Source organism: Vulpes lagopus, chromosome 5, assembly GCF_018345385.1.
Source record: "Vulpes lagopus strain Blue_001 chromosome 5, ASM1834538v1, whole genome shotgun sequence".
Taxonomy (NCBI): domain Eukaryota; kingdom Metazoa; phylum Chordata; class Mammalia; order Carnivora; family Canidae; genus Vulpes; species Vulpes lagopus.
Window position 1 is genome coordinate 70,369,921 of NC_054828.1, and position 12,554 is coordinate 70,382,474.

The 12,554-nt window shown below is 59.9% G+C and overlaps 2 protein-coding genes across 4 annotated transcripts in view; one reads left to right on the top strand and one right to left on the bottom strand.

Moving 5' to 3' along the window:
• On the bottom strand, positions 1–12,198 carry INKA2 (inka box actin regulator 2). Of its 3 annotated transcripts, none has more exons than XM_041754669.1 (3): positions 12,071–12,198; positions 3,602–3,772; positions 1–1,213 (listed from the first exon to the last, which is right to left on the bottom strand). In XM_041754669.1, exons 2-3 carry the CDS (start codon positions 3,641–3,643, stop codon positions 407–409), a joined length of 849 nt encoding a protein of 282 aa, XP_041610603.1. In that variant the 5' UTR covers positions 3,644–3,772; positions 12,071–12,198; the 3' UTR covers positions 1–406. The 3 variants fall into 3 exon arrangements, with proteins under 3 accessions (XP_041610603.1, XP_041610602.1, XP_041610604.1); XM_041754668.1 differs by lacking the exon at positions 12,071–12,198 and adding an exon at positions 11,645–11,807; XM_041754670.1 differs by lacking the exons at positions 3,602–3,772; positions 12,071–12,198 and adding an exon at positions 11,645–11,807.
• DDX20 (DEAD-box helicase 20) overlaps positions 12,107–12,554 on the top strand; it is a 24,823-nt gene continuing 24,375 nt past the window's right edge. The window contains exon 1 of the mRNA XM_041754667.1: positions 12,107–12,242. The gene's annotated coding sequence lies outside the window, so the exon portion shown is untranslated. The remainder of the gene's footprint in view (positions 12,243–12,554) is intronic.

Here is a 12,554-nt window from a genome sequence, read left to right on the forward strand (position 1 = left end):
GACAGACGAGGTCTTTATTGGGAGCCTCTGGGGGGGACCAGAGACCCCAGCACTCTAATCTTACAGAATGTTCAACTGAGGTCTTTGGGGGCACTGAAGGATCAAGATTGCCCACTGCTCTGTTCCTGCCCCTCTTGTCACCTGCAGCCCCAAGGTGAGTACCCCCCCCCCCCCCGCCATGTCTCTCCATGCCCAGGAGCCCTCACCTCCTCAACAGCCAGCCCCCCACCACAGCCTGACTCAACCATACACAACCCTCAGCTCCAGACACTCTCGCTGTTTCGCCCTCCTTCCTGGGGGAAAGGAACTCAGGAGTTCGGCTTTCGAAAGCCATAGTGTCCACAGCCCATGCTTCCCAGCACACGGGGCCCGCTCTGGGGCTCAGTCAACTTTCTGTCTCCAGGACTCAGACCCAAACAGCCGTGTTGATATCAAAGCCAGAAGGCGAGGGCTCCAGGGCCTTGGGGCAGCTGGCGGCAGGGCCTTCCCCGCGTCTGGGCTCTGCGGTGCCTGGGAAGGGGAACCGTCTAGGGCCCTTGGGATGGCTCCGCTTCTTGGCCTTGTGTGAGCGGGCGGCCCTGGGCTCAGAGGCCGTGGGGGTTGCCCAGCCCGGCTTCTCCTTCAGCAGCCTGTCCCGGTCCGGCCGCACGCTGCGCAGAAACTTCCTAAAGATGTTTGCTGTGAGAGAGAACCTGCGGCCCAGCTCCCGGGGCTGGCTCCTCTCCCCTTGGGGCTCCCCCATCTCCCCCTTCTCCGCCCCCTTCTCCAGCTCCGGCAGGTCCAGCCAGTTGCCCACCAGGTCCGCAAAGACGTTGTCCCCCAGCACCAGTGGCTGTCGGTTCCGGCCCCGGGACATCAACGTGGAGGTCCAGTCTTCAGGCTCCAGTGGCTCTGGCCCCGGCTGCGTGCGGCCCTGGTGCCCTGCAGGCTGTGCCCCGGGGAGGGGCCGCACACCGCACCCGCATGCGCTGCCAGGGGCCGGAAGCTCGGTGCTCAGAGGAAGACACCTGGAGGCGCAGTGGGCTGCGGCGGCCCAGTGAGCGGGCTCCGGCTGTGTTCCAGGGCTCCCTGGGCCACCTGGGGCTGTGCTCCCTGTAGAGATGTCCAGCCGTTCCAGCGCCGCCTGCACCTGGAGGAGCTTCAGTTCCTGCAGTGCACCCATCATGCAGTTCATCTGATCCTGCAAGTCATCGCCCACTTCCTTCATGGACACCTGCAGGGGGAGGGAAAGCTCAGGGCAGGCTGGTGAGCCTGGCGGGGCCGGAGGATGGGGAGCCACGGGGTCAGGGGGAGCTCAGGCCTGTGAGCCTGGGGGGGGCGGAGGATGGGGAGCCATGGGGGTGGGAGCGCCACCCTCACCACCAGGACCTAGAGCCCTCACTGCCCAAGCCCACGCCCGCGGGGTCACTCCAGCCTGCCCTAACCCCTCCATGGGGCCCAGCACAAAGCGAATCAGAGCTGGGAAAGGAGGTGCCTTAACGCTGACAGGTGCACCCCAGAAACACTAGTGGCAGCTGCACAGCCCTGAATATATGGACACGGAGATCAGCTCGTCTACCTTTGGGCTCACCAGGCCATGAGGAGGTGGCCAGTCTTGTTGCCACTGTACAGATGAGGGAGCGAAGCCCATCAGTGACTTGCTCAGGGTTACATGGATGATAAGAGGTGGAGCTGAGGGTGCTTCGAGGGTGCACAGAGTTTGTGCCAGGCACCTTTGGCCTTTCCCACGCCCGTGCTCCTCCTCTCTGGAGCCTCCCCAACGCTGACCACCCCCAATGCTAACCAGGGCGAAGCCGCGACAGTTGGGAGCATTCACCCCATGACAGGAAGGGAGCTGAGGGCCCTCTGGGCACCACCTCTTATGATCTTCCTATAAATCCTACAAGGCTGCTCTTACTGTCCTTATTTTAATGAGGTAATGGGGGGGGGGAGAGCGGGGGGGGGGTGAGGTCACCTGCCTGAGGTCACAGCTCACCCTCCTGGGACACAAGCAGCCCCACTTGGAATGCTACCAAGCGCTGACTACTTCACATGGCTGGCCCTGGCGTGGGCTTTGGGGCCCCTTTGTCTCCCCCAGGGCAGCAGAGGAGGCAGAGGGACAGGAAGGCAGGACAGGGAGCTCAGATTCCCAAAGACAAAGAGTAGGCCTGGGCCTCCTTCCCTGTGCACACCTGGCTAGTCAGGAGGGAGACAAGGTGCCCAGAGCCCCATGAGCAGCAGCTCTCCCTGCAGCAGCCCTCCTCGCCCCTTCCCTGCCTCCCAAACACCTGCTCTCCTCCAGCGACTCCAGTGCTCCTTCTGTCCACCTCCCATACTCAGGCCAGGAGTGGAGACAGGGAAGTCAGCCTCCCAGCCTCCCATAGGCATCTGAGGCCTGGGGCCCAGGTGGCAGCTGGAAGAGGCTGAGAGGGTGAGGGCCGTGCATGGGGGCCACGCATGGCAGCCGTGCAGGGACTGCTGCTCTGATGACATTCTTGTCCCAGTGGCCTGGGTCCTGCCGGCTCCTGCCCAGGATCTGCTCTGCTCCCAACAGCACACCCAGCGGGAGGGGACCAGCTATCTCTGAAGCTCCCCCAGGGACCCACTGGGATCATCTCACCCCCAGCCTTGTCCTAATGCATGGAACCAAGCCCACGGGTGCAGAGGTGGGGGGTCAGGATGGCAGGCACACGGATGCTGAGGACTGCCCTGGCAGGTGACCCCCTTAGGCTGTGGGGTCAGGGCCCCCCCCTGCCAATGCAGCCAGCGCAGTGTAGGGGACAGGGGATGGGACTGAGTCAGCCACACCGACTGCCCAGGGACTAATGTCCCTGAAGGCAAGGACAGCTTTGCTGGGTGGTGGCTGTAGGTCACGGTGATCCTGGGACAGGCCAGATGGCCCAGGCAAGTGGCGGCTGCAGCAGCAAGGGACACAGCCTGGGAGGCGGCTGTGCCTGTGGACAGCCCCCTGCTCTGACCCCTCTGGGTTCCAGCCTGCTGACCCCTTCTCCTTTGGAGGCTGCTGGCCCGCAACTGGGAAGACCCAGGGCAGAGTTGTGGAGAAGGAGACCCAAAGCCTCAAACCACAGTCCTTGAGCTCTCTGCCTGCCATCTGCTTCTCTGATCCCCTTCCCTTGTCACCTCAACCCGGACCTCAGAGCTACTTTCGGCTTTTCCACTCAAGGCCCCTACTCGGGTCCCCAGATGCCTCACATCTGCTTTGCCATCTCCCGGAAGGAAGGCCCTTGGGCCACCAGGCCAGGCTTCCCAGGCCATGCCTGTGATCCCACCACCTGGAGGCCCATGTCTGTTCCCGTGCATGCCCCATGCTGCGTTGGAACCTTCTCGACGACAGCGACAGCTCACCGCCCCCCGCCCCCCCCCATCTCTCGGTGCTGGCTTATACCACCCAGCCTCCTGCACATGTAAGTGCTCAGCGGTTCATGAAACATTCAGGGAGCCTCCACCACTGAGGGCAGCGCCCAAGACCCACAAATTGTTACTGTCTCCCCAGGTCCTAGCTAGCACCCTGCCCCTGCCACACCCCCACAAAGCATGTATTGAGTACCACTGAATACCCAAGTCAGCTCTCCAGATGTGCTGCCCGCAGACAATGACGCACCCCACAGGCAGAAAGAGGCAAGGAGATGGCTAGTGGCTTCATTTCACCAACAGGCAAGGAGTCTGAGGCTTGCAGGCTTCCTTCCAGAAGGCTGAACACAGTCCAGGTCAGATCAGAGGCAGTGGGAGGAATGAAATGCCCCCATTCAATCTCTTCCAGTATGGAAAAATCCTGAGGAAATAACGCTGACATTTTGTACCCTTTTCCAGGGAGACTGACTGTGTGGGTATGTATGAATTTGGAGCCGCCCGTGAAACAGAAGCCCCATTTAGGTTAACAGGAGATGGAATTATACCCGGGTGGAAAGTAAGACTCTGTGTTGGTTAAGGTCTTGGGTTCTAGAGATAGAACGCACGGAGTTCAAATCCCCACTCTGCTCCACAGAAGCTGTGGGACCTGCCCTGGCGGTTTAAACTGCTGCTCACTTTCTCCGTTCTTCAAAATGGGAATGAGAATTTCTGCTTCCTAAAGCTCTGGCCAGCTGAGGTGACATAATGAGTGTGTACGCATGGCCCGGAGGGGAGTTCTTAGGGTTATCATAAGACTTCTAGGAACTTCCAGAACAGTTCTTCCTCGGGAGACCTTAACACACAGCAACGATAGGATCCTGTTCATCTGCTGGGTCCCATCAAGGAGGAACTTGTCTCTGTCCTGCTCCTTCTGTCCCAGCCACCCCTGCCCCCACAGAGTAAGAGCCCAAGAGGGAAAGGGAAACCCCACACCCTCTTGCCCATTCTCAGGCCGGCCTGGCTGTCCAGCCACCGTGCAGACACTGAGTGCAGAAGGCAGCTGTGGGAGGGAAGGCCAGAGGAGAAGGAAGTGTAGGAGAGGCAGTCGGGGAGGCAGGAGCATCAGCTGGGTCTCCACTGAGCAAGCTGCCTTTCCTGGCCCCAAGGGGAATGATGTCACCCAGGGAGAAAGAGCCAGAGGGCAAGCTTCTGTCTTGCTCTGGAGTGTGGGACCTTCTCAGATCCCAGGATTTCTCTTGCCTTCAGAACCTAAGAGGGAGCCGGGGAGGGGGGGTGGGGAGGAGGGAAGCAGAGGGGAGAGGCCTAATCAGAGAAGATCCCAAAGCAGAAATTGCCACCGCTAAATCCCAAACTCGGGGCTGTAGGGGGCTGAACTCTTCCCCAGCCTTCCAATGCCAGAGCTTCAGGCCCATCTTCAGGACAGGGCCCAATCACACCCAACCTGCCCTCAGGGGCCACTTGGAAAAGTCCTAAGAGGGTCTAACTGGTTCCGATTAGTCTGAGTGGGAGTGGATCTAACAGCCATCCCCCTCCCCACACCCCGTGCAGCCCTGGTCCCACTGATGTGCACACATGCCAGGGCTGACCGGTTCCACTCAACAGCACATCTGGGAGCGATTCCGTGCTGAAAAAGCCCAGGAGGCTCTCACCACTGTCCTTGCCAACACCCCCTGCACCCACCCACCATCTCCTCCATCCGGGCACATCCTAGGCCTCGAAAAGTTTCATTCTAAAGCTGTTCTTCATGTCGTGCTTCAGGCTTTCCCACTGCAGTTCACACTTCTTCCGTGTAGGAGAGCTGGAAGGCCACTGGGCATGCACCCTCCGAGCATCTGTAAGGAGCCCACGGAGTCCCAGCCGCCTAACCTGGAGCCCTCTGGCTATACAGTGATAAGCTCTGCCCTCTTGCTTTGTCAGATACCCCACTGTATGGATCAAGAAACAGGATCTACAGGGCCACTGGGTGGCTCAGCGGCTGAGCATCTGCCTTGGCTCAGGGTGTGATCCTGGGTTCTGGGATTGAGTCCCATATTGGGCTCCCCGCAGGGAGCCTGCTTCTCCCTCTGCCTCTCTCTCTCTTTGTGTCTCTCATGAATAAATAAATATAATCTTGAAAGAAAGAAAGAAAGAAAGAAAGAAAGAAAGAAAGAAAGAAAGAAAGAAAGAGGCTCTGAGAAGTGGGTTTTCTTCCTCAGCACCCTTCCCTAGACTTCCTTTGCCATTTTCACCCTGTCTATGTATGACCTACATATTCCTACTTAATGTTTCGTGTAAAGCTAACTGCTGATATAAATAAATGTATTGGGGTAGGAACTTATATGAAATGCATATACTTGCCATAAACAGAACTTAACTATCTAAAACTCCAAGTTTGTCATCTGATGATCACTTGACATCACCTGGGCGCCTCCAGCGGAAAGACAGATCTATTGCCCGGGCCCCAAGGCGTATTGGTGGGAAGACTGGAACCCCAAGCCAGGCCCACAGAAAGGCCAATGGGCGTTCTAGGTCATCAGGATGTGGCTTCTCAGCCTCACCAGGCTGTTGTGAGAGGAGACCAGGATAGTTAATGCTACGGCAAAGTGGCAAAGCGCAGTTATCCTGGAGTGGGAGGGAGGAGGAGCGTGGAGCCTTGGAGGGTCATCAACACCCAATTCGGTTGCTTTCCACCGACAGCGCCTCTCCCCTGAATCACTTGGAGGAGGAAGGACGTGTCTGTTTGGAGCCAAAGGGGAAGACGCCACCAGAAAACAGATCCGCCACCCCACACCTGCAGCCCTGTGCCCTCCAGAGGTGGTGGGGTCAGCTGCCCAGGTAGAGCGCCGTCATCTGGGCACTCGCCTGGCCTGTGGGCAATGGGGGGGGCAGAGGGTGGGAGTGAGACGCCGGCATCCCCAGCAACCTTCCTGAGCCTCTCCTAGGTACCCCGATGGGTACCCCAGCTGTGCCGTCCAACCACCCATCTCACGCCCTCTCGGCTCCACCAGAACCCTTTGACACAGGCTCCGGCCTCGCCTGTTGCCCTGGCAGCATGCCCTGCCTCGCTCCCCCCGCCGCCCCGGGACTCACAAGACCCCCACACAGTTCCTTCAGCCCCTCTGGATGCTGCTAGGAGGTTCAGGGCCGGAAATGGGAAAAGCCCTGCTTCTGCCAATTGGCCTGTTCTCCTGTCCAGTGAATGGGGACCTTCAGGGTGCCCTGCTCTTGGCTGCAACGCGCGACAGGAAGGTAAAGCAGCAACTGTGCCAAGAGCTGGAGGAGGGTGGAGGGTAAAGAAAGAAGGAAGTGTGCAACGGATGAGCCCGCTCCTGATTGGAAGATCTATGGGGGGGCATATGCTGGGGCAAGGGGCAGCCACTGGAGGGGGCCAGTCCTGTCCCGCAGGGAGCTGGCATCCCCCAACCAGCAGCCGGCGTCAGCTCCTGTCCTCTGTGGGCCATCTGATGCAGACCTGCAGGGTCACCTTCCTCCTCTACTCTCTGCTCCAGGCCGTCACAGTCCCCGGTGTGAGCTCTGTCATAACCACATAGCTCATCCTGCAGCCTCATCCTCCCCCGCCATGCTCACCCCGCCCCCCCCCGGCCCCCGCAACTCCCTCTTTACCTCTGAGACACTAGGGCACACCTCTCAGCAGGTTCCTCACAATGCTACAGAGAAGGGCAGGCTCTTGCACAGCAAGGCCAAGGTCCCCATGGGCTGCTCTCAGCACCTCTCCCAGCCCCGATGCTCACCAACAACTCCACACAGGCCCATGTCCTCAGCCGAACTGCGGCAGTCTTCCAGCATCCCCGCTGCACGGCTCTCGAGGGCCCCACTACTTCCATCTCTGCCCATTGCTCCTGTTGCTTCATTATCTGCCTGGAATGCTATTTTCCTCCCATTCACTTCTCCGCTTATCCCTCAAGGTCAAGCTCAAACGCTACCTCTCCACAGAGTTTTCCCTGATCCCCTGGCTGGACATCATCTCTCCCTTCTCATAGCACTGTGCTTGGCCTTTCACGTAGCCCACACCCCCTACTTCTGTGCGGGGCTCATGCTTACATGTGCTGGTAAGTTCTGCAGTCACTGGCTAGATTTGAAGCCTGGCTCTGCCTCACCGGCTACAATCTTGGCCAAGTCACTTGACCCCCCCATGTCTCCTTTATAGAATGGGAATACTGGAAGTACAGCTTCTTCCAGTTACTCTGGCAAGTAAATGACATGACCCATTATGTGCTTGGTGTATCGGGGAGTGTCGACATCAACAGGTGGTCAATTTTTATTACCTCCCCCACTGGACAGCGAGTTCCCTGAAGGCAGGATTCCTGTCTGTGTATATTTGTGACCAAGTGCTCACGTCCGGTCAGGTGCTTTAAACATCAGATGAACTCCATTCATGTGTCCTGGAATGAGTGACTCGTGCACACCAGTGCGATGGACCTGTCAGGAGTGTGCTGTGTGCCTAAGACACAATGGGCCCTCTGTTGTGCACTGAGAATGGACAGCTGCCATTTCATCTTCACACTGGCTGCGTGAAGTGGGTGCTTTTAAAACCCCATTTTAGGGCAGCCCTGGTGGCTCAGCGGTTTAGCACCTGCCTTCAGCCCAGGGCGTGATCCTGGAGACCCCAGATCGAGTCCCATGTCAGGCTCTCCGCATGGAGCCTGCCTCTCTCTCTCTCTATCTCTCTGTCTCTCATGAATAAATAAAATCTTTAAAAAAAATAAAAAAAAAATAAAACCCCATTTTAGGGGGGCCTGGGGCTCAAATGTGAAGCGTCTGCCTTTGGCTCAGGTCACGATGCCAGGGCCCTGGGATGGAACCCCACGTCCCCTGCACAGGGTCCCCTGCTTGGCAGGGAGCCTGCTGCCCCCTCTCCCTCTCCTGCTGCTCTGCCTACTTGTGTTTGCTCTCATGCGCTTTCTCTCTCTGCCAAATAAATGAATACAATTTTTGTAAAAATTAAAAATCCCATTTTACAGATGAGAAAAGCCCCCCTCACACAGGGGGCTTAAGTGATCTGCCTAGGTGACACAGAGCCAGGGGCTGAGTTCAAGCTGGCCTGCCCCCAAGTCCCACGCCCTCCCTCACTGGCCCCACCCCGTTCCTCCCCTTAGCTCTAAACACCAAAGGAGGCCACATTAGGAGATCCTTGGCAAAAGCTGTTTTCTGCCACAGGAAATCTGCTCTTTGGTCTCCAGAGATGAGGGCTGCTCCTCCTGTATCTCTTCTATCACCTTCTTTTGTCCTTATCTTGCTTCTAGGTCCTTGTCCTCCTCCGCAGGTCAGAACCTCCTGAACTTGTGGCCATTCCTGGCTAGATAAACGCCTTCTAGGAATACCAAATTGTCCTACAAGGACCATCTCTGACCCCCAGAAAAGTCCCTCTGCTGCCTCATCATGCGTCAGTCAGCTAGGACAGGCCTTACAGAAGCTGGCCTCCATCAACCTCCTCCTCCTCAACAAAGCCCTCCCGGCCTGGATAGACTTCATGAGCCCCTATCACTCGGCCTTTACACGCTCTATGTGCTCTACACTGACACTGACTCATGAAGAACACCCTATGAGCATCTTACATCTGCGGCTTCTGTGTTCCTGTGTCTACCCCATTTGTTGGAAGCCCTCAAGGGAGCAGTGTGTAAGAACAGCTGGTCCCAAGGCCTTGTGTTCATGCAGGGCCTCTCTCTGGCAGCTGGAGGGGAGAGAGAGATGCTCCCTACTGAGCTGTTAAGCCCTGACCCCCTCCTAATGAGGAAGTGTGTCAGCCCTTACTACTCTCCTGCCATGTGTCATCCCTAAAATGGATCCCTGTCCCCTTCCAGGCAGGGGGAAGGTTCTCTAGACACCAGCCTAACTGAGCCAGGATCCCCAACCCTTAGCCACCCCACAGTGCTCGCTTGTTATAGTGCACATTGTCGGCTCCGAGAAATTGAGGAATTCTGCTACTTTGGTTTTCAGGAACCCACACTCCTTGACTAGATTTTCTGGGCCAAGGATGGGGCCAGGATGCAGGAGGGAGACACAGAATACCCTTCACAAAAATAATTTCACAACCTGTTAATGTTTCCTTTTCCAGCAGGTTAACCCGGTTATCTGTAGAACGCAGGCATCTGGAAGGGATTTAGTGGCATAAATGAACGTGGACCCTGACTGGTATCATGAATGTCACTCCTGAGCACATACTAACTTGAGGCAAAGCCGTCAACGCAGTCCTCCTCTACCTGGGATAACACACGGGCCCCACTGCCTGCCCCCACCCTCACAAGCTCATGACACACAGTATGCTTTTCCCACCCCATTGCAGGCCTGAGTTCTGAATAAAATCTTCCCAACCGCCCCCGACCCAACCAAAAAAAAAAAAAAAAAAAATCTTCCCACTCTAGTCACAAACAAGCTGCACCGAAGTCAATCCCCACAGCCTTCAGAGAAGCCAAAGGGCTGAGCCTGGGCTAACCAACTCAAAGCTCTACTTTCCTCTTCATCCCACCAAGGAAAACTGAGGCACTGAGATTCGGTTCAGCTACCTAAGCACTAGGCTGAGGTGTTGGGGAGCAAAGGAGACTCTAATTCCCGTCACTTGCTCTGTTTTATTTCTGGGCAGCCTGGCACTGGGGAGGAGGCGGAGCACCCGGGAGTGGGGGAGGCGAGGGTGCTGAGATCTCCCATCTGAGTGTCATTCTGGGCCTCAGGCCAGGCATTTGGCTTCCTCTCCAAAAGAGTCAAAGGCTGAAACTGCTCAGACAAAGGGCCAAATGAAAGCTAATGGGGAACTCGGTGACTTCAGCCTCTCCCCTTCCTTCTCCTGGGGACGAGGGCTCAAGTCTTTGGCAGGAGAGGGTGCAAATCAAGACCTGGAGCTCAGTTCCGTGCAGATTCCTATTTGCCTTTTTTATTCTCCAGGCATCCACAGACTGTCTTCCTCCCCTCAACCCCTCCCACCTAGGGTGCTATAAAAAATGCAAATCAGTAGGATCTTAAAATTCAAGCCTATGCCAGGAACACCCACAAACCCTCTATTAAGGCAGATCCTGAGGTGGGTGGTGTGGTCCCAGATTCCAAGCATAAAAAGAGGACTCTATTAGATTCTTTTTTCAGCATGGGCCTTGGACTTCAGACATTATCTGTGATGACCTTGACTTTTCTTTCTGGTAGTGGACAAATGAATGGGAAGAGTCAGAGCTGGGGCGGGGGGTGCTGGGCTGACCATCCCCAAACCAACATGGGAACTGCGGGAAAACTAGCAGGGGATGGGGCCTGGTGGAGACTCCTCCATCCCTCACTGAAGCTGCACTTCTCTGAGTAACTTTCCCATCTGGGTGTCACCACAAAAAGGGATTGAGGAGGAAGGCCCAGGGAAGTGACCTTTGCCCTGAGAAGGCAGAGTCTGCAGTGGAACAGACAGGACAAGTGCCTGCGGGCCTTGACCAGGAAGCGGCGGTGAGAACACCTGCTCCGCAAGCTGCCCGGCCCGCAGACTGGCCCCTGGTAGCGCTGCCAGGTTCTGTGGCGGTGGGGGGAGGAGGACAGGGCCTGCAGGAGGGAGAGGCTGCCATGGAATCTGTGGAGCCAGGTCTGCTGCTGGGAGCCTGGTGCGGCGCCCGGCTCTGGAAAGTGGGAGGAAGAAGAGTGAAGAGAGAAACTAAAGGAACAAAAGGAGGCAGAGGCAAAATCTCCGGAGGGAGCCGGGAGAGCGCGGCGGGGCGGGGGCACGGTCTCGGGCCTGCCGGTCCGCGAGTTCGGATGGGCGCAGGGGCAAGGCGGCAGGCGTGCGGGGGCGTCCGTGGAGTTGGTGCGGAGCCGCCTGACATGGGCTTCGGGGCGCCCGGGCCGCCCTCCGCGAGCTCCCCGCGCACCCCCGCCGCCCGCCCCGCCGCCTGGCTCGCGCTCTGCCCGGCGGCGCCCTCCTCCGGCGCGGCCTCCCCGCCCCTGCAGCCGCCGGCCCCTCCCCGCGGTCCCCGCGGCCGCGCCGGCTCTGCCGCGCCGGGGGCTCCCCGCCAGCCAGCGGGCCCCGGGGCCGCCTCGGCAGCGTCCTCCGCGGGGGCGCCCCGCCTCTCCCCGCCTTCCCTGGGCGCCTTTCGCTCCGGGTGTGGGCGGCCCGGTCGCCGTCGCGGGCTCCCGTCGGCCTCGGCCCGCAACCCTCGGCGCCGAGTCCCCCCGCGGCCCGCGCCCGCCCTCCCGGCGGCCTCCCTCCGCCCGCGCCCGCGCCCGCGCCCGCGCCCGCCCCGGCTCCAGGGCCCCCGGCGGGGCCAGGTGCCGTCGGGGCGCAGCGGTCCTCCCGGCCCCGCCGCCGCCGCCGCCGCCCGCGCGCTCTCACCAGCTCCTGCTTGAGGCGCCGCAAGTAGCAGTCCATGGCCCGCGGCTCCCCAGAGCGGCCCGCGCCGCACCAGCCGAGCCCCGGCGCCCCGGCCGGCCTCGGAGCGGCTGCCCCAGCGCTCGCGGCGCGGTCCGTGCGGGGGCGGAGGGAAAGTGGGGCCGCCCATGGGAGTCAGGGGGCCGCCTGCAGCCAATGAGACGGGCGCAGGGGGGCGCAGGGGGCGGCGGCGGCGGGCCCCGAGGCGGCGGCGGCGGCGGCGGGCGGCGGCGGGCCCCTGGCCCCGGCGCGGCGGGGGGAGCCGGGCGCCGGCCTCCGCCGACGCCCCCACAGAGCACGTGGTCCCTGTGCGGTCGCGGGGGCGGCACCGGGTAGCGGGCTCCGTGAGGGGCCGGAGCCTTCGACTCAACCCTGCTTCCAAACTCCCACCAGAAAGGAACGTCGTCCGCCCAAGCGGCCAGGCGGCTGCCGTCCGGACTCTGGGAGCGGGCCGGCGTCGGCAGGTTTGGCCCCGCCTGCTGGGGCGCGGTCCCCGCGGCCGGGCCCTCCGGTGCAGCTGCGGAGCCGCCGCTCGGCCGCCGCTGGCGAGCGCAGACGCGAGGTAGGGGCTCCGCGGACCCCGCGCGGGGGGTGCGCCGGGCGACGCTGAATCCGGACCGGCGAGACCTCTGCCTCCGGAACACGCGTGGGGGAAGGGAAGGGGAGGGACGGACACGTGGGAACAAACAAACAGTAGTCTCAGGTAGTGGTTCGCTGTGCGGGAAACGGTAATGGGGCGGGAGCTGCTTCAGTAGGGCGGGCGGAAAGGGAGGAATCGGCCCTTCTCCTCCCAATACTTCCCTTTCCAGGGTCACTGAGCCTAACTCTTGCTCGGGGACGGGGACGGGGGCACTCAGAGTTGCTCCGATTCTAT